This window comes from Eurosta solidaginis, chromosome 4, assembly GCF_040869045.1.
Source record: "Eurosta solidaginis isolate ZX-2024a chromosome 4, ASM4086904v1, whole genome shotgun sequence".
Taxonomy (NCBI): Eukaryota; Metazoa; Arthropoda; class Insecta; order Diptera; family Tephritidae; genus Eurosta; species Eurosta solidaginis.
Window position 1 is genome coordinate 136,018,240 of NC_090322.1, and position 19,040 is coordinate 136,037,279.

Below are 19,040 nucleotides of genomic sequence, written 5' to 3' on the forward strand. Positions count from 1 at the left end.
CAGCACACGCATGCAAATACTGCGGCATTCACGATCCTGGAACCGTAGCTATGTGCAATAATTGCAAAAAATGGTTTTGTAATAGGCGTGGAAGCACATCTGAATGTCCACTTGGAGAAACAGTACCAGAATGTTACTCGTGTGGCGTACGTAATGTATTTGTATTAGGATTCATTCCAGCACAGGCTGATTCTGTTGTAGTGTTGTTATGCTGGTAAGCTGAAAATGGAGTAAATAATAAAAAGTGTATCTATTTAAACAAATAAATTTAAATTTTAGTGAACCATGTGCAACGCAAAACTCTTTGAAATATAAGAATTGGGATCAAGAACAATGGAAGCCAATTATAACTGATAGTTCTTTTTTGCCGTGGTTGGCTAAGGTGCCTACCGAGCAAGAGCAGTTGCGTACACGACAAATATCAGAAGGACAAATAAACAAATTGGAGATATTATGGCAGGAAAATATTGATACATTTCAGGATTTTCAGAAGCCAGGAATAGATACTGAACCATCACAAGTGCTATTGCGTTATGAAGATGGTTATCAAAACGAGAAAGTTTTTGGTCCACTGGCTACCATATGTGGGCGAGCTTCATAAGGCAAGCGAAATTGGGCATGTCATAAACGTGTCAGATAATTATGGCGAAGATATGGGCTTGAAGCTTAAATTATCAGCTGGGGCACCTGTTAAATGTAATTCTAAGTTTGATGTTTATTTTATTTGGAAGTGCACATCTTTTGATCGCATGAGCAGAGCTTTAAAGTTATTTGCTATGGATCGTAGTTCCATTTCTAATTACATTATCCTCCTTGATATTTTTTGCCGATTAGGTAATTCATACGCAGGGCTTAGCACTTTTACAAACGTACGAAACCCTCTGTCTTCAACTATGGGCATGGCTTCGTCAATTTCAATTTAAATAAAATTTTCGTCAATTTAAATCACTGTGGCTTGTTTAGTACGAAATATTACATTTTACAAATATATCAGTTATTGGCGATTTTCCTTTATCCGATTCTTTTGAATGACAATCACATCTGGCAGCATTTTGCCAATAGCGATATTTCTTCATGAAGAATGAAAATCACCTCTGGCAGCACTCGATTGTTTTTATTTTTAGCTAGCTTGCTCTTTCAGGCGACGTTATTTTGAATTGATATTTTTATAAACGACGTTTTGATGTCGTTGACTGCGAAAATTTTGTTTTATTAATTTATTAAAAATCCGTTTTAATACTGAGTGAAAGATGACAGCAAACTATAGTAATAAAAGAAGTGAAATATGGCAATTTTATGAGCCCATAAATGAAGCGCATGCAAAATGTAATATTTGCAAAAAAAATATTTCGTACAAAACATCCCATAGTAATTAAAAAAACACATGCAAAGCCGTCATCCAAGTGTCGAACTGCCAATGGCAGCGGTAATGCAAAGGCACCCTCAGCCGTCCTTACAGCCAGAAATTCAGCTGGAAACAGTTACCGAAGCAGTTGTAAAACATGGTAAACTCCTTTATTAGAAAATAGAATATGAGTTGAGACCATTTAACATCTTTTCAGGACCCACTTTGCATCAAACAAAAATAACGTCGTCTCTAAATAATATAAAGATTTCTGCAAAGGCCAAAAAGGAAATTGACGAAGCCATGCCTATTATTTTCATAAGCGATTTGCAGACGTTCAGCATAGTTGAAGACAGAGGATTTCGTAAGTTTATAAAAGCGTTAAACCCTGCGTATGAATTACCTAGTCGGAAAGTAATATCAAGGACGATAATTCCTGCACTGTACGAAGAATGCTTGCAAAAAATGAAATTTAAAGTTAAGAGTGGTTTAAAGTTCTGTGTTACAACTGATTGTTGGACGTCTCGTAATACAGTTAGTTATATTGCCATCAGCGCTCACTTTGTAGATGACAATTTTGAGCTGACCAACATATTGCTCGATTGCTGCCCAATGTATGATGCACATACATCGAAAAATTTAGCTGATCAAATTCGCAAGGTTACGACTGAATGGGGCGTGTTTGATAAAATCATACTCAGTGTGTCTGATAACGCAAATAACATAAAAAGTGCTTTGCAAAATGAGCTCAAGCTTCGTCATCTAGGTTGTTTTGCACACACTTTAAATTTAATAGTTAAAAGCAGTTTAAGTGGTGAGGCTATTAGTTCAGTTTTACAAAAAGTAAAGATAATTGTCACACACTTTAGGAAAAGCACTTCAACAAATGAAAAGTTTACGACCTTTCAACGTAATGCCAGTACAGAACCATTAAGACTTATTCAAAGTGTAGATACGAGATGGAACTCTGTATTTTATATGGTTGAACGATTCATCAAAGTCGAAGATGCTGTTAAATGCACCCTCGCTCTTATTGATAAGGAGTTACCTCGCATTAGTCCTGATGAATGGTCGATGCTAAGAGATTTGGTTGCCGTATTGAGACCTTTTGAGCAAGCAACTAATGAAATAAGTGGTCAATACTATTGCACTGGATCAATGGTAATCCCAATTGTAAACGGCCTAAAAAATTTATATAATAAGTGGGCAAAAAGTAATAGTTTCGTAATTCAGATAAAAGAAGTAGCCTACAATTTATTAACAGAGATAAACACACGTCTTGCGAATTTGGAAAAAAGCAAAACTCTTGGCTTGGCATCATTTTTAGATCCTAGGTTCAAAAATTTTGCGTTCTCTGATACTCCAACCTCAGAATTTTATAAAAACCATATCATTGCAGAATTAAGCACTGTTGCTCAGGAAACCCAAGTAGTTGATCTATTTGATGCTGATACATCGGAATATTCCATATGGAGCTGCTTGGACTCCAACATTGCTTCAAAGAGACCGCAAGGCACAACTCATTCAAGAGCAATTATCGAAGTACAGAGGTATATAGAAGAAACTGTAATTGCACGAAAAGCTGATCCTTTTTTATGGTGGCAGAAAAACAATTACAAGTATCCCAATCTATCTCCTATAGCTCGCGAAAAGTTGGGGTGTTTAGGAACATCGGTTCCCTGTGAAAGACTTTTTTCTCAAGCCGGCCTTATTTTAAGCGAGAGAAGAATGCGCTTAGATGATGAAAAGGCTAAAATGCTTATCTTTTTTAACGCCAATCATAAAATATAAAATTCGTTATATTTTGATTTTATATTTAAGTATTTATAATAAAATAATTAATATTTGTCAAAATACTAAACAAGCAATATAAGTTAATTTTAAAACTTTAATTTCATGAAATGTATAAAAGAAATGGAATGGCTGAATTTTTTTGTTTTCAATTACACTATGTGACGCCAAATAGACATAGGTCTTTAGACTTGGCCTAAGATTGGTTGCCTGTATTATTCATAAGTTCATACTTCTAGGCAGTAGCCGTTAACAGTTTTATAAAATTTGTGTTTTTGATGATAAAATAAAATAAATCTAGAAACATATATCACTCGTCTTATTGTAAAGAGATTAACTCAAAATTTAAGGTTTTTGGGAGAATGCAATTCAAGATTTGTCATATGGTTTGTATATGGTTGAATTCTCCGGCTAATTTCTGGGGCACTGCACATGGGTGGATAATTTTCTGCTAAAGAATATTTTTATAATAGTTTGAAGAATTTGCTATATTTTTCCTCTGTATTTTTCATTAAAAATTGATTCACTTTACTGTACAAATTTATGCAGCCAAATACAACTTTCAGAATAAATTCATACGGAGTATTTCTGAATACATCGGTGTAGTATAATATAGTAAATAAATCATGTTTTTATGGTGTTACATATACAGATTTATTTCGGGTTGATTCATCTTACATTTAAAAATCAAAGCATTTTCAATTAACAAAACTTATAAAACAAAGATGCATATACATTTATTTCAGCTAGTTTCATCTCATTGAGTGTAATACGAGTCTGAACATATTGTCGTCAGCCAGTTAATAATATATATCATAACTTCTCAGAAAATTAGAATTTCACATTACATTAGTTTACAATTAAAGGTACATACTTTTTTCTTTTTATTCCAATTTTGGTTCATATATTCTAATAAAATTTAATTTAGTATAAATTAATGTATAACATTCAATCTACTCTGGTAAAAAGACTTAAACATTCATTTTTATATACAAGTATACAAATAATTGCAGATTCGCTTATTAAATATAAATTAAAGCGATCGCCATAGCTGTAAAAAATAGCCATAGCTGTAAAAAATAGCCATACCTATATTCACTGATAGCTCAAAATCGCTCTTCTGTATGGAATCGCTTGTTGAAATAAAGCGATCGCTATAGCTATAAAAAATAGCCGATATTCAAAAATAGCCATATCTATTTTCACTGATAGCTCAAAATCGCCATATCGTCCATCACTAGTTTCCAACGTCTTCGCTACTGGCTAAATGAATGAATACCGGTAGATGCGACTCGCCATCCTTAGCTGTTTATCTTAGTTATCTTTGGTAGTGTGATTATTCTTGGAATGATAAGTAAAAAACAGATGGATGCCGGACGAAAGGAAAATATACCATCTCTGCCATTTCTGGATCAGCTGTACGATTTTTTTTACCATTTCTGTATCTTTTTTTGCGATTTGAGATTTGTTTAAATATTGAATTTCAAGATATTATAAAAATGTTTTATTATGACAGTAGTGCGGGCTCTAGTGACGAAAATAATAAAGAGGAGCTTAGACTCAATAGAAAAAAAATCAGAAATAACTCCGATTTTTTCAAGCCCACCTACAAGAACCTCGAATTATTGCGCACTCGTTATTTTCATATTCCATATCTAAAAAAAACAACGCATATTACATGTTTGTATATATGTAATTAATTAAAAAATATATGTTTTACTTACAAATTTTCCTTCTGTCGTCAGTAAAAACAGCGTCGACAAAAATGGCGGCGTGTGAAAGCGACGACGACAGCAAATTTGCTTAGTCAATACCAAACATGTGTCGATAGTCGTTAATAGTTATCGAAAACGACGATGGCAATACCAATTTAACACGTCGTCGTTCAGTGACGACGACGACAATGACAATAATGCGGCAGTTACCCACCGACGTGTGCCGTACGAAACACGTTTGACCGAACTCTCAAGCCCGTATGAATCAATGTGTGCGTCTGTGTAGATGTACATAACATATTTGTGTGTGTATTGTTTACAGATAAGCACTGTTGCCATTGACCATTTTGCATGTATGCTTATGGAAACATCAACTTTTTCCAATTCAATTTTTGATATTGTAAAAGGCCGGAATACATATTAAATAAGTATAAATAGATTGCATATTTATAATCAGCACTTTTACATAATTATTTCGAATTATTTTCACAATTTTTCAAACTTTAATTTGGTGTTTTTGAATAAAATTGCAAACGGTCAAAAATTAGCGCACAAAAGTTTACTAGGCAACTCTGTCTAGTGAGAGAGCGATCAGCTGACACGTTCTTACGGAAAAAATCAAAATTGTTTTGATTTCTACGTTCCGGGCTACGTACGTGCGGGCGTTGCACGTCGGTGAGTTTTCGTTTACATTGCACACTCATAAGATAGGTCGTGTCAGCTGACACGTTTTTGGTACGTACGTTCGTGAGCAACTGCCGCATAAGGGTGATATACTGGCGGAATGCATCAGATTCCGCTCAGCATGAGCACTGGATTCCAATCGACTTTGCCTGCAGTGTTTGTCCATCACAATGAAGTATTTCTCTCAAACAGATTTACATACTGTTATTATTAAGAGTCAGTCTCACATCTTATTTTCTCCTTGTGTATTACATATATCATGCTTTCATAAGGAGCACATTTTTAAGTGCGTATTTACATATGTACATATATCTTCAACGTGTTATATATACATATGTAAGTGCATACATATATGTACCTATATGGAAAACGTGGATCAAACTCTTCTAGTGAGTATTTCTGCTAACTAATCACACTGCATAGTTTGTAATGCCGCTAGCTGGATTTGAAATATACGCAGCCGGACATAAAAAATGTTCGACATCTTAACATCTGTCTGTCGCTAATTCGGAATTTGGATTTAGTTGCCATTTTATGAAGATACAAAATTCATATTGGCAACTGCAACTAAAAAAAATTTTGTTGAAACAACCTACATCAGCCGATAAAAACTACATCAGTTACAACAAGCCAAATGTCAACAAATTTACAGCGATGGCAACAAATATGTGTTGTAACAACAGCTGTGTCATTTTATTTTTACATATTTGGGATTCATCCACGTTACAACGCCTTATTGTGCTAGAGAAGATTTGGCTCGGTGTGTGTGTGTCTAAACGCATATTAATTTCATTAAAGATACTTGCCGTAACTCATATTTGGATCGTAGAAAGCTTTAAGTCAGAGGTGCCCTCGAGGGCTTTTCATAACCTTGCAAAAGTATTCGGCACTCACCTCCTGGAACGAAGCTGCTGTTTTTACGACGCAAGCAGCAACTTAGTTTGCATTTGAATAGGGACACTATATCGATTGATGGCATTTCCGCCCGAAACGAGTTCCAGTGAATTTTATTAGGATCAGACAGAATCCTTTTAGCTATTTATTTTACGATTTACACGATCTAACTCGACTTGACGGATGTTTTGAATAAAAAGATATTTAAAGGATATATATAAAGGAATATTATTCCAACGGTATAACAATAAAATAAATAAATAAATCGATGATAATAAATCGAAGGCATGCAATTTCCAATCAACTTCAATTTTATTGAAATAGACAGCAAAAGCAATGCTTTTGATATTGAAAAGCGGGCCGACTGGTGGATGACTGTAATATGGCCTAAATACAAAAGATCAAATTGGGTAACCAGCAATCATGACAATCCTCGTTTAGCTACGCGTGTTGGATATAACAAAGTGGATATGATGACTATGATATCACATGGCCTACCTGGTGCATCTATTACGTATGTATACTATAATATAAAATTTCCACTGGCCTCAAATGTGTATTCCCAAACGAGTCATTTTAAACCGTTTACATTGGCTTTATACGCATTTCGCTTATCTTAATATATAAAAACACGTGTCACACAATTGAGGCCAATGGACTTCTAAACTACTGAACCGATTTTGAATTTGTTTTGCACCCCGTATGTAGTTTGATCTAACTTGAAATATAGGGTAGTTCTCTGGGGTCTCTAGGGTATCGAGATATAGGCCAAAACGTGGACCCGGGTATCCCTAGAGTGTGTGTACAGAATATGGATATCAAGTGAAAGCTGTTGATGAGTGCTTTAGTAGAGGGTAATTTGCATTCCCCTGGGTGACTAGGGTCTCGATATATAGGCCAAAACGTGGACCCGGGCACCCCTAGAATGTGTTTATACAATATGGATACCAAATGAAAGCTGTTGATGAGTGGTTTAGTACAGGGTAGTTTTCATACCTATTGGTGACTAGGGTCTCGAGATATAGGCCAAAACGTGGACATGGGCACCCCTAGAATGTGTTTATACAATATGGATATGAAATGATAGCTGTTGATGAGTGCTTTAGTACAGGGTAGTTTTCATACCTATTGGTGACTAGGGTCTCGAGATATAGGCCAAAACGTGGACCCGGGTACCCCTAGAGGGTGTTTATAGAATATGGATATCAAATGAAAGCTGTTGATGAGTGCTTTAGTAGAGGGTAATTTTCATACCCCTAGGTGACTAGGGTCTCGAGATATAGGCCAAAACGTGGACCTGGGTACCCCTAGAGGGTGTTTATAAAATATGAATATCAAATGAAAGCTGTTGATGAGTGCTTTAGTAGAGGGTAATTTTCATACCCCTGGGTGACTAGGGTCTCGAGATATAGGCCAAAACGTAGGCCAGTGAATGCCTAGACAGTGTTCATACAATATGGATATCAAATGAAAGCTGTTGATGAGTGCTTTAGTACAGAGTAATATATTATCCAGAGACGGACTGGGACTGGGATTAGGACTAGGACTGGGACTGAGACTCGGAATGGGACTGGGACTGGGACTGGAATAAAATACATACCACCTTCTGGGACAGGCAATAAGGGATGCAGAAGAATGAGAAGAAATTGAGAGAAGAGAAAAGAGAGAAGGAGAAGGAGATTGAGAAAGAGATTGAATGAGACAAGATGGAGATAGATGAAGCGAAAAAGATGGAGGGAAGAGTGAATAAAAGGATTAGGAAAAAGTGAAGAGGGGGGAGGGCAGAGTCAGACGGAAAAAGCTTATTAAAATGTATGCAATTGGCCAAATTTAGGGCAGGACAACGCCTGCCGGGTCTTCTAGTCTTTATATATAAATGTTGTCTTATCGTTTAATTTTTTCTTCTTACTGGGGTTCTTCTAAAGCCCAAACACATAAGATTTTTGATGAAGCATCGTGCGCTAACAGATAAGTAGATAGCATGTCTTTGTATGGGGAGCGACAAATAGGCTTTGTAATCTACTCAGCTGCCAATGCCCGATGCTGCATCCAAAATCGTTTTGGCCTTGAATTAACTCCGAGCCACAATGGACTTTTTATACAGATGCATTCAACGTAATTTTATGTGTGCCAGTAATATCGCCCCAATCACGCAAGACGTTGCATTTATAAATATAAAAGAACTTCAGACTTAGCAATTGAATTTTATTTCGCCTTGCACATTCGCATACAATATTTCGCGAAGCACAGTTATAAACATTCTCACTGGACAAGAAAAATACTTGCTAACATATTTTGTATCCTATCAATTTGTTAAATTGTTTTAACTGTGAAAAATGTTAGAAAAGTACCAACGAGTGGGAAATAAATTTCACTCACAAAGTGTGAATGCACCCTTAGCCAAAGCAAATGTCGAGTTCCTCTATATATGCTTTGCTTGCAACAAAAGTTGAAAGTTGGCTACTTTTTCTTGTCACATGGCGACCCTAACGGTTGATCTAGCATTCTCCATAAAAACACGTGCAACCAACTCATCATGCATAAAGTTGCGTTAAACGCATCTATATAAAAACTACTTATGTGACGAGGATTTAAGAAAATGCACAGCATTTGCTGTCCAAATGCGATCAAATGAGTCATTTCGGTAATGTTAATTGTGTGAGGATAGCGTCGCATGTGGAATTGTTATATAAGAGCATTAGTGCAAAATATGTATGTACATAATGATTACACAACTATAGGGCGTAGAGATTGGCATGAATGATGGTAAAATTGATTGCCCTAATCGTGTATGTGATTTTCGTGATCTTGAACGTAGTGCAATGGGATGATATGAAGAACGGCGGATTTAGCAAAAGCGGCACCACTTGGTTACGCATTAATCCCATCTATAAATTTCACAATGTGAAAACGCAATGTAGGCACGAACGCAGTTCTTTGCATATCTTCGAGGGAATGGTTCAACAGACTGCAGGTTTTAAAGCATTCAAAGAAGACGGTGGATTTAAGTATGGTGCTTTAAGCAAGGAAATCTTTCAAATAGTAAGGTTAGTTCGAAACGTCAGTTAAATAATATGATTTATTACAAATTACTTACTTCTCAAACAATTTTTAGAACTGATAATTTCTCTGAAGAGTATCGTATTTTGTCTAATTTTAGCAATCAGATAGAGTATATTGTAACTAACAAATCTATGGAATATGTGCTACTCAATTCTTATTTACCTCACAAATATCGGTAAGTTTCCATTGCGCTTGTTAAGTGGCTCATTTTTAAACAGTTTTATTTAGCTTGCCTTGAGAGGCTGGCTGGTTGGCTGGCTGGCACGAATTATGTAATTGAAATTTAAGTAACTTTCCGATAAGCTACAAGCTTGAAACTTGGAATATAGTTCAGAACCCGATGGCAATGCAATAATAAGAAAAAAATCGCCACTAGGTAGGGCAAAGATCGATATATTCAATTTTATTTGTGGTCCGATTGGCTCATATTTGGAACACATAATACATACAAGAATAGAAAGTGACATATGAAAAAAATCGCCGCTAGGTGGTGCAAAGATCGATATATTCAAAAAAATCGTATTTGTGGTCCGATTTGGCTCATATTTGGAACACATAATACATACAAGAATGGAAAGCGACCTATGAAAAAAATCGCCACTGGGTGGCGCAAGGATCGATATATTCACAAAAATGTTATTTATGGTTCGATTTGGCTCATATTTGGAACACATAATACGTACAAGAATAGAAAGCGATATATGAAAACAAATCGCCGCTATGTGGCGCAAGGATCGAGATATTGAAAAAAATCGTATTTGTGGTCAAATTTGGCTCATATTTGGAACACATAATACATACAAGAATAGAAAGCGACCTATGAAAAAATCGCTGCTAGGTGGCGCAAGGATCGATATATTCAAAAAAATCGTATTTGTGGTCCGATTTGGCTCATATTTGGAACTCATAATACATACAAGAATAGAAAGCGACCTATGAAAAACTCGCCGCTAGGTGGCGCATGGATTGAGATATTGAAAAAAATCGTATTTGTGGTCCGATTTGGCTCATATTTCGAACACATAATACATACAAGTGGGGAAAGTGACCTATGAAAAAAATCGCCGCTAGGCGTCGCAAAGATCGATATTCAAAAAAATCGTATTTGTTGCCCCTTTTGGTCCATATTTGGAAGACATAATACATACTTGTATGGAAAGCGACCTATGATATCCGATTTGGCTCATATTTGAAACAAATATTACACACAGTCCCGTAGAAGTGACATCAAAATATTTTGGAGTTGGAGGAGGGACAAGCATACGTGGCGCAGAGTAGAGTAAAGTCTTTGGAAGGATCATGTGTTAAAGACTTAGATTGTAATAAATTGTCAGGAAAGAGTCCTTTTAAAAATGAGTCACTAAATGAACTAAATAGAATGAGAAATAATAGGCAATTAAATAAAGACTAAAAACTTGAAAAAAAAATAATAAAAAAAAAAAAATTTTAAGTTAAACGGTTTTATTGAAAACAATACTTACATGAAATAATAATAATACTAAAAGCTAGAAAATAATTAGGTAGGTCCTAGGTACTAGTCATCACAGTCCTCATAAATCTAGGGCGTTGATCAGACAAATAAATAAAAGCGTTGGACGCGTCAAATTTCTATTGATAGTAGTAAAACCAACTGAAACTTAATCTGCTACGCCTCACATTTATAGACATTTCAGAAAATTACAATTCAAGTTCAGAAAGTTTGTCAGGAATTTTTTCTTTCGTGCAATGGAAATAAAAGTATATAAGATGGTAAATGTTAGCGCTTATAATTTGATACAAGCATATGAAGGCCACTATATGTTAAGGAAGCATTAGACTTCTTAACTCATTTAAATAAATTTTGCTCACATGAAGGGATATTGAAAAACCGTTTCCTCTCTTCTCCCCCCTCCTCTCATAAGACGTCAGTTAAAAGGACATCCAGCTATATTCTTAGGGTCACAAACATAAGTACTGTGTCTTCCTCCAACTGCTTCTCGCAACTCTGTGGAGAACTCCTCCTTCCACTGCTTCCAAACTGCGGTTTCAACTGACATACTTTCATGGCCGGAGCATTCTCATGTACTTGTTGCATAGAGTTATCTTCAGTTTGATTTCTAAGCTGGCGATGTATACGGCTTGGATAAAACTTGGGGTACATTATATCCATGCCACCATTGTCAACGAAGCATCAACACATCCGCAAATAACATATAAGAATTACATTACGTAGTATGAATTGGAATAACTTTTGAAAAATAACGCCCTACTTATAATTTTCTAAATTTAAATAAATAAAAATAAATGTAAGGCGCTATAACCTCCGAAGAGATTTTAGGCCGAGCTTCTCTTACAATTTGCGTCGTGCTCCTTTTTAATTTTTCCTACAAATTGGCGGGACGGGACCTACTTGTTTTATGACGACTCCGAACGGCTTCTGCGAGGCAGATGAGTTTTCACTGAAAGCTTTTCATGGCAGAAATACACTCGGAGTGCTTGCCAAACACTGCCGAGGGGCGACCCCGCTTAGAAAAATTGTCTTCTAATTGAAAAACCTTATTTCTAAAATTTTGATGTTGCTTTGTCCGGGGGTGAACCCAGGGCATTCGGTGTGGTAGGCGGAGAACACCACGGTGGCCGCCCTGAATTTAAATTGTAATTTTCTGAACTTGAAATGTACTTGTATTGTAATTTTCTGAACTTGAAATGAAAATTCTGAACTTCAACTGTAATATTCTGAACTTGAATTGTAATTTTCTGAATTTAAATTGGAATTTCTGAACTTGAAGTGGATTTTTCTGAACTTGAGATGGAAATTCTGATCTCTAATTGTATTTTTTGAACTTTAATTGTAATTTTCTGAACTTTAGTTGCAATTTTCTGAATTTGAATTGGAAACTCTGAACTTGAATTGTAATTTTCTGAACTTGAATTGCAATTTTCTGAACCTGAGTTGTAAATTTCTGAACTTAAACTGGAAAAGGTGTAGTTGTCCCCACGAAATTGTTAACATAGAGATATCACATTATGTTTTTCTCCTTCTTTGAGCAGTATTCGTTTCAACACCAATTTTTTTTAATTTTTCATTCTGATAGGCTTAGCTTAAAGTAGACAGAATATGAACCAAGTTTGAATAAAGCAAGCCCTATATGAGAATGAGCTATTGGGCGGATAGGCGGACATTTGGACGAATGGATATATGAGGTTTAATAGTTTTTGATATTTTTCGGTTGCAAATTATCATTATACACCAAATGCTAGAGAAGATTCACGATAAGAGAATCAACATGCACCATCATTTTATCGAGCTCAAAGCTGTGTGTTTCTTTATATAAAATTAAGTTATTCAATCCCCGCAAGAGCGTTGTACATACTCCAATTAATTAGTTATTTATTGACAAATTTTCGGAAATGTCAAGATAGTGTCAATAATATTGTAACGAATTTACTGCAATTCCGCTTATTTCAAATCTTCTACTAAGGTTCGAACCACTAAACTGTTGAACAAATAACTCCAATATTTAATAATTCAAAATGGCCTTTATTAAAGTACTTCACAATAAATAATTCTACTATTGCGCGACAGATTGCGTGCTTAATGAAAACTGATTGTAGCGCCTCTATTGTTGAGGCCTTTTATACTCTTTGATTTCTTCGTTGCATCTTATAGGCGCTTCTGTTTTAGAATCTACTAGTTGGTTATCTGTTATAATTATAACTACAGATGTACGTGTATATGTAGCTCTCATATGCGCGTGTGTTTGTGAGCGACACTTCCACAATTATAATTGCATATCTCAGATAAGATATCTGCATGTGTTTGTGCGTTGCTTCTCTGCTGCGTGTACGTACATATGTGTAGGCATAATGATTGAATTATTGATGTGCATTCACGTCACTGCTTAGCATCGGCTGAGAGATGGCAGTACCCCTTAATGTTTCTAATATTCGTGTTCGGCCTGAATGCGTCGTAAACCGGCAGTGGGTAGGCGCACAAGGGTCGATCTCGCTCAATGGATGATTCACTCAAAAGGAAATAAAGAAGAACACGGGAGGATTTTCCTCGTTATAATGGGTGAACTTTATTAGGTACAAGTAAAATAACGTGGGTATAATATTACCTGAATATGTTTGAACACAGTGGAGATCCTTGGCGGCAGATGTTAGCTGGTTGGCTGTTGAAATCAAAGAGGCCGGTTGGATAGCGAGCTACAACCGTTGATCCGCAAAATCCTCCGTTTTGGAGGGGAAAGGCACCCACACATCAACCCCGACATGCATATGCATGAGCGTTGACAAAAATCACACATACACGTGCATGTACATGCAGGCACATGCATGAGGGTGATGGTGTGGGTGGTTATAAATTAACTCGAGTATCGAGTATCGATTTGCAGAGTTGCATTGGGGGGGTCGCAATCAGATGCGGAAAAGTTAGGCATCCTGCCTAAACATGCCGGCCCCCTTGCGATACGCAACATCGTTTTCCGCCAATGACCTCCGCTGAAACGAGAAAAAATTAATATACGACTTACACACTAAACTTAATCTAAATGAAGAGTTCGTCTGCGACGCCAAATGGCCGGGAATCCCTTCCGACTTGCTTAGCATGCCACCTGAGCTAAGATGAAAGAATTAGCGGTTATGAACAGTGAAGTGAATATTTCTTGCCATTGAATTATACATAATTCTTAATATAGAAATTCAGAACGTAATACATCTATAGTCGATGGCCAGTAAGGCTGGACGAAGAGGCCGAGTTCTCCGTTCCAGAGTGGCACCAGTTTTTGTTATTCTTTGGTTTTTGTCGTTTCGGATGGAGAGGCCGAGGTCTCCATTCCAGATTTGCGGTTTTTTTGTGTTGGTTGGACGAAGAGGCAGAGGTCTCCGTTCCAGACTCGAGGGTTTTTAGGTTTTTCTGGGCTGGACGAAGAGGCCGAGGTCTCCGTTCCAGCGTACAACGTGTCGTGTCGCTCTCAGGGCGACTGTGGCATTTTATGGATGTGCCAGGGCGAGTGGCCGTGAGGTTGGTTGGGTGATGCGCGTTTTCGCTGCAGCGCATGTATTTCGTCAGTTGTGTATTATATTATTACCCTACAAAACACCTGGTCACAAAACCTACCCACGCCCATGCAAATGTGACTACGAATATAACCTGTCACCGTAAAATGACTAGTCAAATGACGTGGAGTGACGAGAGCGTTTTTGGCAAAGTAGTTAGTGCTGTGATTTCGAGCAGCTTATATATTTCAACAAAACCAGCAAGATTGCGGTGTGTGGGAGGTTGGAGCGGACGTGATTCCAAGCCACCCGCGCAAAATTACTTGTTTTCGTGATACGCGTGTTGTTTTATTAACAAACGTACGTTAAAATAGGTGAATAAACCGAGTTTAAATCGAAGCGGAGAGGCTCACGAAGGTATGTATTTAATTTTGTGCGACAGCTCATGATGAATAGCGAAAATCGTAATTAAACTCGAAAGTGTACCAACTTCCGGTGCTTGCATCCGGATTGGAGATACGTTCTCCGCGACACGTTCTATCTGCACGTACCATTCTGAGATTGCATGCAACCCTGTCGTGTATTTCTTGGTTAGCTGACAGCTGGTATGGTGAATTTGTGGTGTGCGAGTATATATACTATATACATATATGTATTTGCTTGCCCTTGAAAAAAAACTAGGTCACTAGGGCAGTAGCACACTAGGCCGGTAGAAACAGTTGACTTTTCCCATTTCGGGATTTTGTCGTGTCGGGATTGTTTTATTTCGGGACTCGGATTGTTTTGTACCGAGCCCTTATAATGACTGTTTGTGATGTTTGTTGTTGAAAAACAACAAGTCCTGCCCCCCCCCCCCCCCCGCCAGAAAACAGTGCCCAAAAAAACGGAAAGGGTAAAAAAAAACAACAAAAAAATTTCTTTGTAAAAAAAAATGTGAATTTTTTGCGAGGAAAGGTTGTTTTCTTTGTTTTGTCCTCCCCTGTTTTTGAGTTCCTTTGTTGTGTATGACTGCTTGGTACTGCAGTAGATGCCTATATTCGGTAAAAACACGTCAGTACCGATTCTGATGTTTTGCGGTTTTCGGTACTGCTTTGGTGTAGTTATCGGTATCCGCTTTTTTTTCTTTCTTAATATGACAGCACTAATGAGGCTGCCGTTGGTATGTTGCGGGTTGCCATCCAGTTGTTTTCCCGTAACAGGAATTTTCCAGGATACATTAATGTAGGATTGTGGTGGATAAATTACCCTCACCACATTGTTATTTGGAAAAGGATTTTCAAGCTGGTAAAATGTAAGTATGACAAATTCCTAACGGATTTTTTGATAATTTTTTCTATAATGGATTTTTTTCTTTTCGTTTCAGATGGAACCGATGCAACTGCTTCTAGTGTGTTTGGAGACTGGGGAAGAGGAGCCAATCCAGGTGGTGGCGGATGTCCAATACCCGGAGCGGCGGAGGGGCTCCTATATCTGCCACGCGCCGGACGAGTTGGTGCAGCAGGCGGTGGAGGAGGTGTTGCGGCAAGTTAGGCCCTGTGTGCTCCGGGCCCTGCAGACGCCTCTGGTGGTTAAACTACGCGGGAGCACCACCGCCTGGTATGCCAAGTTCCATAAGGCGCACGAGAACGTGTTGTGGGAGCCGCAGCCAGCACTGGGTCCAACGCCTCAGGGGGGGTATCGATGTCGTGTGTGCCAACGGCATCTTCGGTCGTTTGCAGGCTTGATTGCCCATCTAAATGGGCATATGCAATTTTACCCGTATAGGTGTTGGAGTTGCCCCAAGCGGTATGCGTCGTCCGCAGCGCTCTCCGTGCATCGCCGTCTTCGCCACTGAAGTGGGTTTCTGTGCCACTCAGTTACGGCTGTGAAGTAATTTAATTTAATATTTGTTGGAAAGAAAAAAATAATAAATGGATTTATATTATCCTTCATATTATTTCTTCTTGTGATTTAACCTTGTGTTGTCTTCTCTACTCTTAGACAGACGCAAACAAGAAACGCACCATTGGGTGGTCGAGTTGGGTAACATGGCAACTCTGTCGTTTCTCGTTTTCTTGTATGTATCATACATACATACATACTTGTTTGAACATTCCAGTATAGAGAATGAAGCACAAAAATCGAAAGATTTATTTTACCGTTTTTGCTTCAATTCATATGAAATTTACGCGTTGCTGGACAAAAAGGTAAGTGGTAAAATATTTTGCAATAATTTTACTGAAATAAATATTTCTTATGTTATTTCAGATTTTTAATTCATTTTTTGTTTATTTTCAGGTGACTGGTGATGGGGATCCAGGAGATGGAGCAGATGGGTTTGATGTGTCGTTTTCCCTTTTTTTCTTTCGTTTTCTAGGTTACCGGCACCGCAAAGGGGTGCTCCAACTGCGGCGTCGGCCGCGCCGCAGTTGTCCCACTTTTGCGATGTCCATTTGTGCACTTATTAATGGATTTTTTTCCTTCTGTTTCATTTCAGATAAGTACTTCTTTAAATGACAACATACTAGGACTAACAATAAGTTGTAAGCGACTCGTACAAGTTTTTCGCATGATGCGCCGCAAAGGCCGACTTGGCCCATTTGTTTCCATACACACTCCTCACACTCAGCGTTGTGTGTACATACACACAGACGGTGGGCGCCTCTGTCGCCCTTATATAATTGTAAGTAATGGTAAACCAACTGTAAAACAGCGTCATATTGAACAGCTTAAACGTGGCATACGTAACTTTGAGGATTTTCTGCATGATGGTTTAGTAGAATATCTTGACGTGAACGAAGAAAATGATTCATTTATTGCTTGGAATGAAGCTGATATAATAGCAGATACCACAACACATTTAGAAATAGAGCCATTTACATTGTTGGGCGTATGCGCTGGGCTTGTGCCTTATCCACATCACAATCAAAGTCCAAGTAACACTTATCAATGTGCTATGGGTAAACAAGCGATGGGTGTTATCGGTTATAATCAAAAGAATAGGATTGATACGCTTATGTACGATTTAGTTTATCCACAAGCTCCTATGGTCAAGTCAAAGACCATTGAGCTCACTGGGTTCGACAAGTTGCCTGCTGGTCAAAATGCAACTGTTGCTGTGATGAATTATTCTGGGTATGATATTGAAGATGCGCTCATTTTAAACAAAGCATCCATTGATCGTGGCTATGGACGTTGTTTAATTTATAAGAACTCAAAATGTACTGTTAAACGGTATGCAAATCAAACATATGATCGTATTATGTGCCCAGTAAAAGATGCGCTTACGAATAAGGTGATATTCAAACATGATGCGCTAGACACAGATGGAATTGTGGCACCTGGTGAAATGGTAGTAAACAAACAAATTTTAATTAACAAAGAAATGCCAGCGGTGACATCAATAAATCCGATAGAACAGAGTGGACAAACTTCGCAGATTCCCTATACAGCAGTGCCTATTTCATATAAATGTCCTGAACCGAGTTACATTGAAAAGGTAATGGTTTCCGCAAACGGTGAAGAAGATTTTCTTATTAAAATAATCTTGCGCCAAACTCGTCGTCCGGAGATCGGTGATAAATTTAGTTCACGTCACGGTCAAAAAGGCGTTACCGGTTTAATTGTTGAACAAGAAGATTTGCCTTTCAATGATTTTGGTATATGCCCATCTATGATAATGAATCCACATGGTTTTCCCAGTCGTATGACTGTTGGAAAAACGCTTGAACTATTAGGAGGCAAAGCTGGTTTATTAGAAGGCAAATTTCATTATGGCACAGCATTTGGTGGTTCCAAATGTAAAGACATACAGGATGAACTATTTAAACATGGCTTTAATTATATGGGTAAAGACTATATATACTCGGGCATAACAGGTGAATCTTTGGAGGCATACATTTATTCAGGTCCCGTATATGATCAAAAGTTGAAGTATATGGTCCAAAAGCTGTGCTAACTCGTCAGCCCACACAGGGTCGCAGTCGTGAAGGTGGTCTACGTTTGGGTGAAATGGAACGCGATTGCCTCATTTCATATGGCGCTAGCATGTTGATTATGGAACGTTTGATGATTTCTTCAGATGCTTTCGATGTAGATGTTTGTAAGACTTGTGGTCGTTTAGCATATTGCTCGTGGTATCACTACTGTCAGTCATCAGCGAATGTGTCGAAAATTTCTATGCCATATGCATGTAAATTGCTTTTCCAGGAATTAACCAGAATGAATGTGGTACCAAAACTAAAATTGCAGAACTACTAAGTCACAAAATATCTGAATTTAGTTATTAGTTTTACATTTCACAATCAATCTTTCTATAGTTTCTAAAATCGAAATTGTCTCTCTATGATCGCATGTTTTCATAAATTTATATCAATGATATAAATTATATGTAACGTTAATTTCGTTCATTTAATTATGGAAAAATAAAGCTAAATTGAGATATGTATATCAAAAATGGAAAAAAGGTATGGGTAGCATTTTTTAAAAGGTCTATGCTATTATTTATATTGACCAAATTTATAGATTTATTGAACTTTGTTACGTTGCTTCAGAGTTTATCTCGAAGATGAAACATGGCTCTGCCGAAG

At 37.4% G+C, this 19,040-nt stretch overlaps 1 protein-coding gene and 1 pseudogene across 1 annotated transcript; both read left to right on the forward strand.

Moving 5' to 3' along the window:
• The first annotated feature begins 1,384 nt into the window (after positions 1 to 1,384).
• LOC137248680 (zinc finger BED domain-containing protein 4-like) lies at positions 1,385 to 16,002 on the forward strand. The gene is made up of 6 exons (XM_067779583.1): positions 1,385 to 1,505; positions 1,563 to 3,108; positions 9,351 to 9,476; positions 9,545 to 9,667; positions 15,612 to 15,631; positions 15,836 to 16,002. The coding sequence occupies exons 1-6, from the start codon at positions 1,385 to 1,387 to the stop codon at positions 16,000 to 16,002; spliced, it is 2,103 nt and encodes a 700-aa protein (XP_067635684.1).
• Positions 16,003 to 16,426: 424 nt separating this feature from the next.
• On the forward strand, positions 16,427 to 18,711 carry LOC137248201 (DNA-directed RNA polymerase III subunit RPC2-like; annotated as a pseudogene).
• Positions 18,712 to 19,040: the final 329 nt, after the last annotated feature.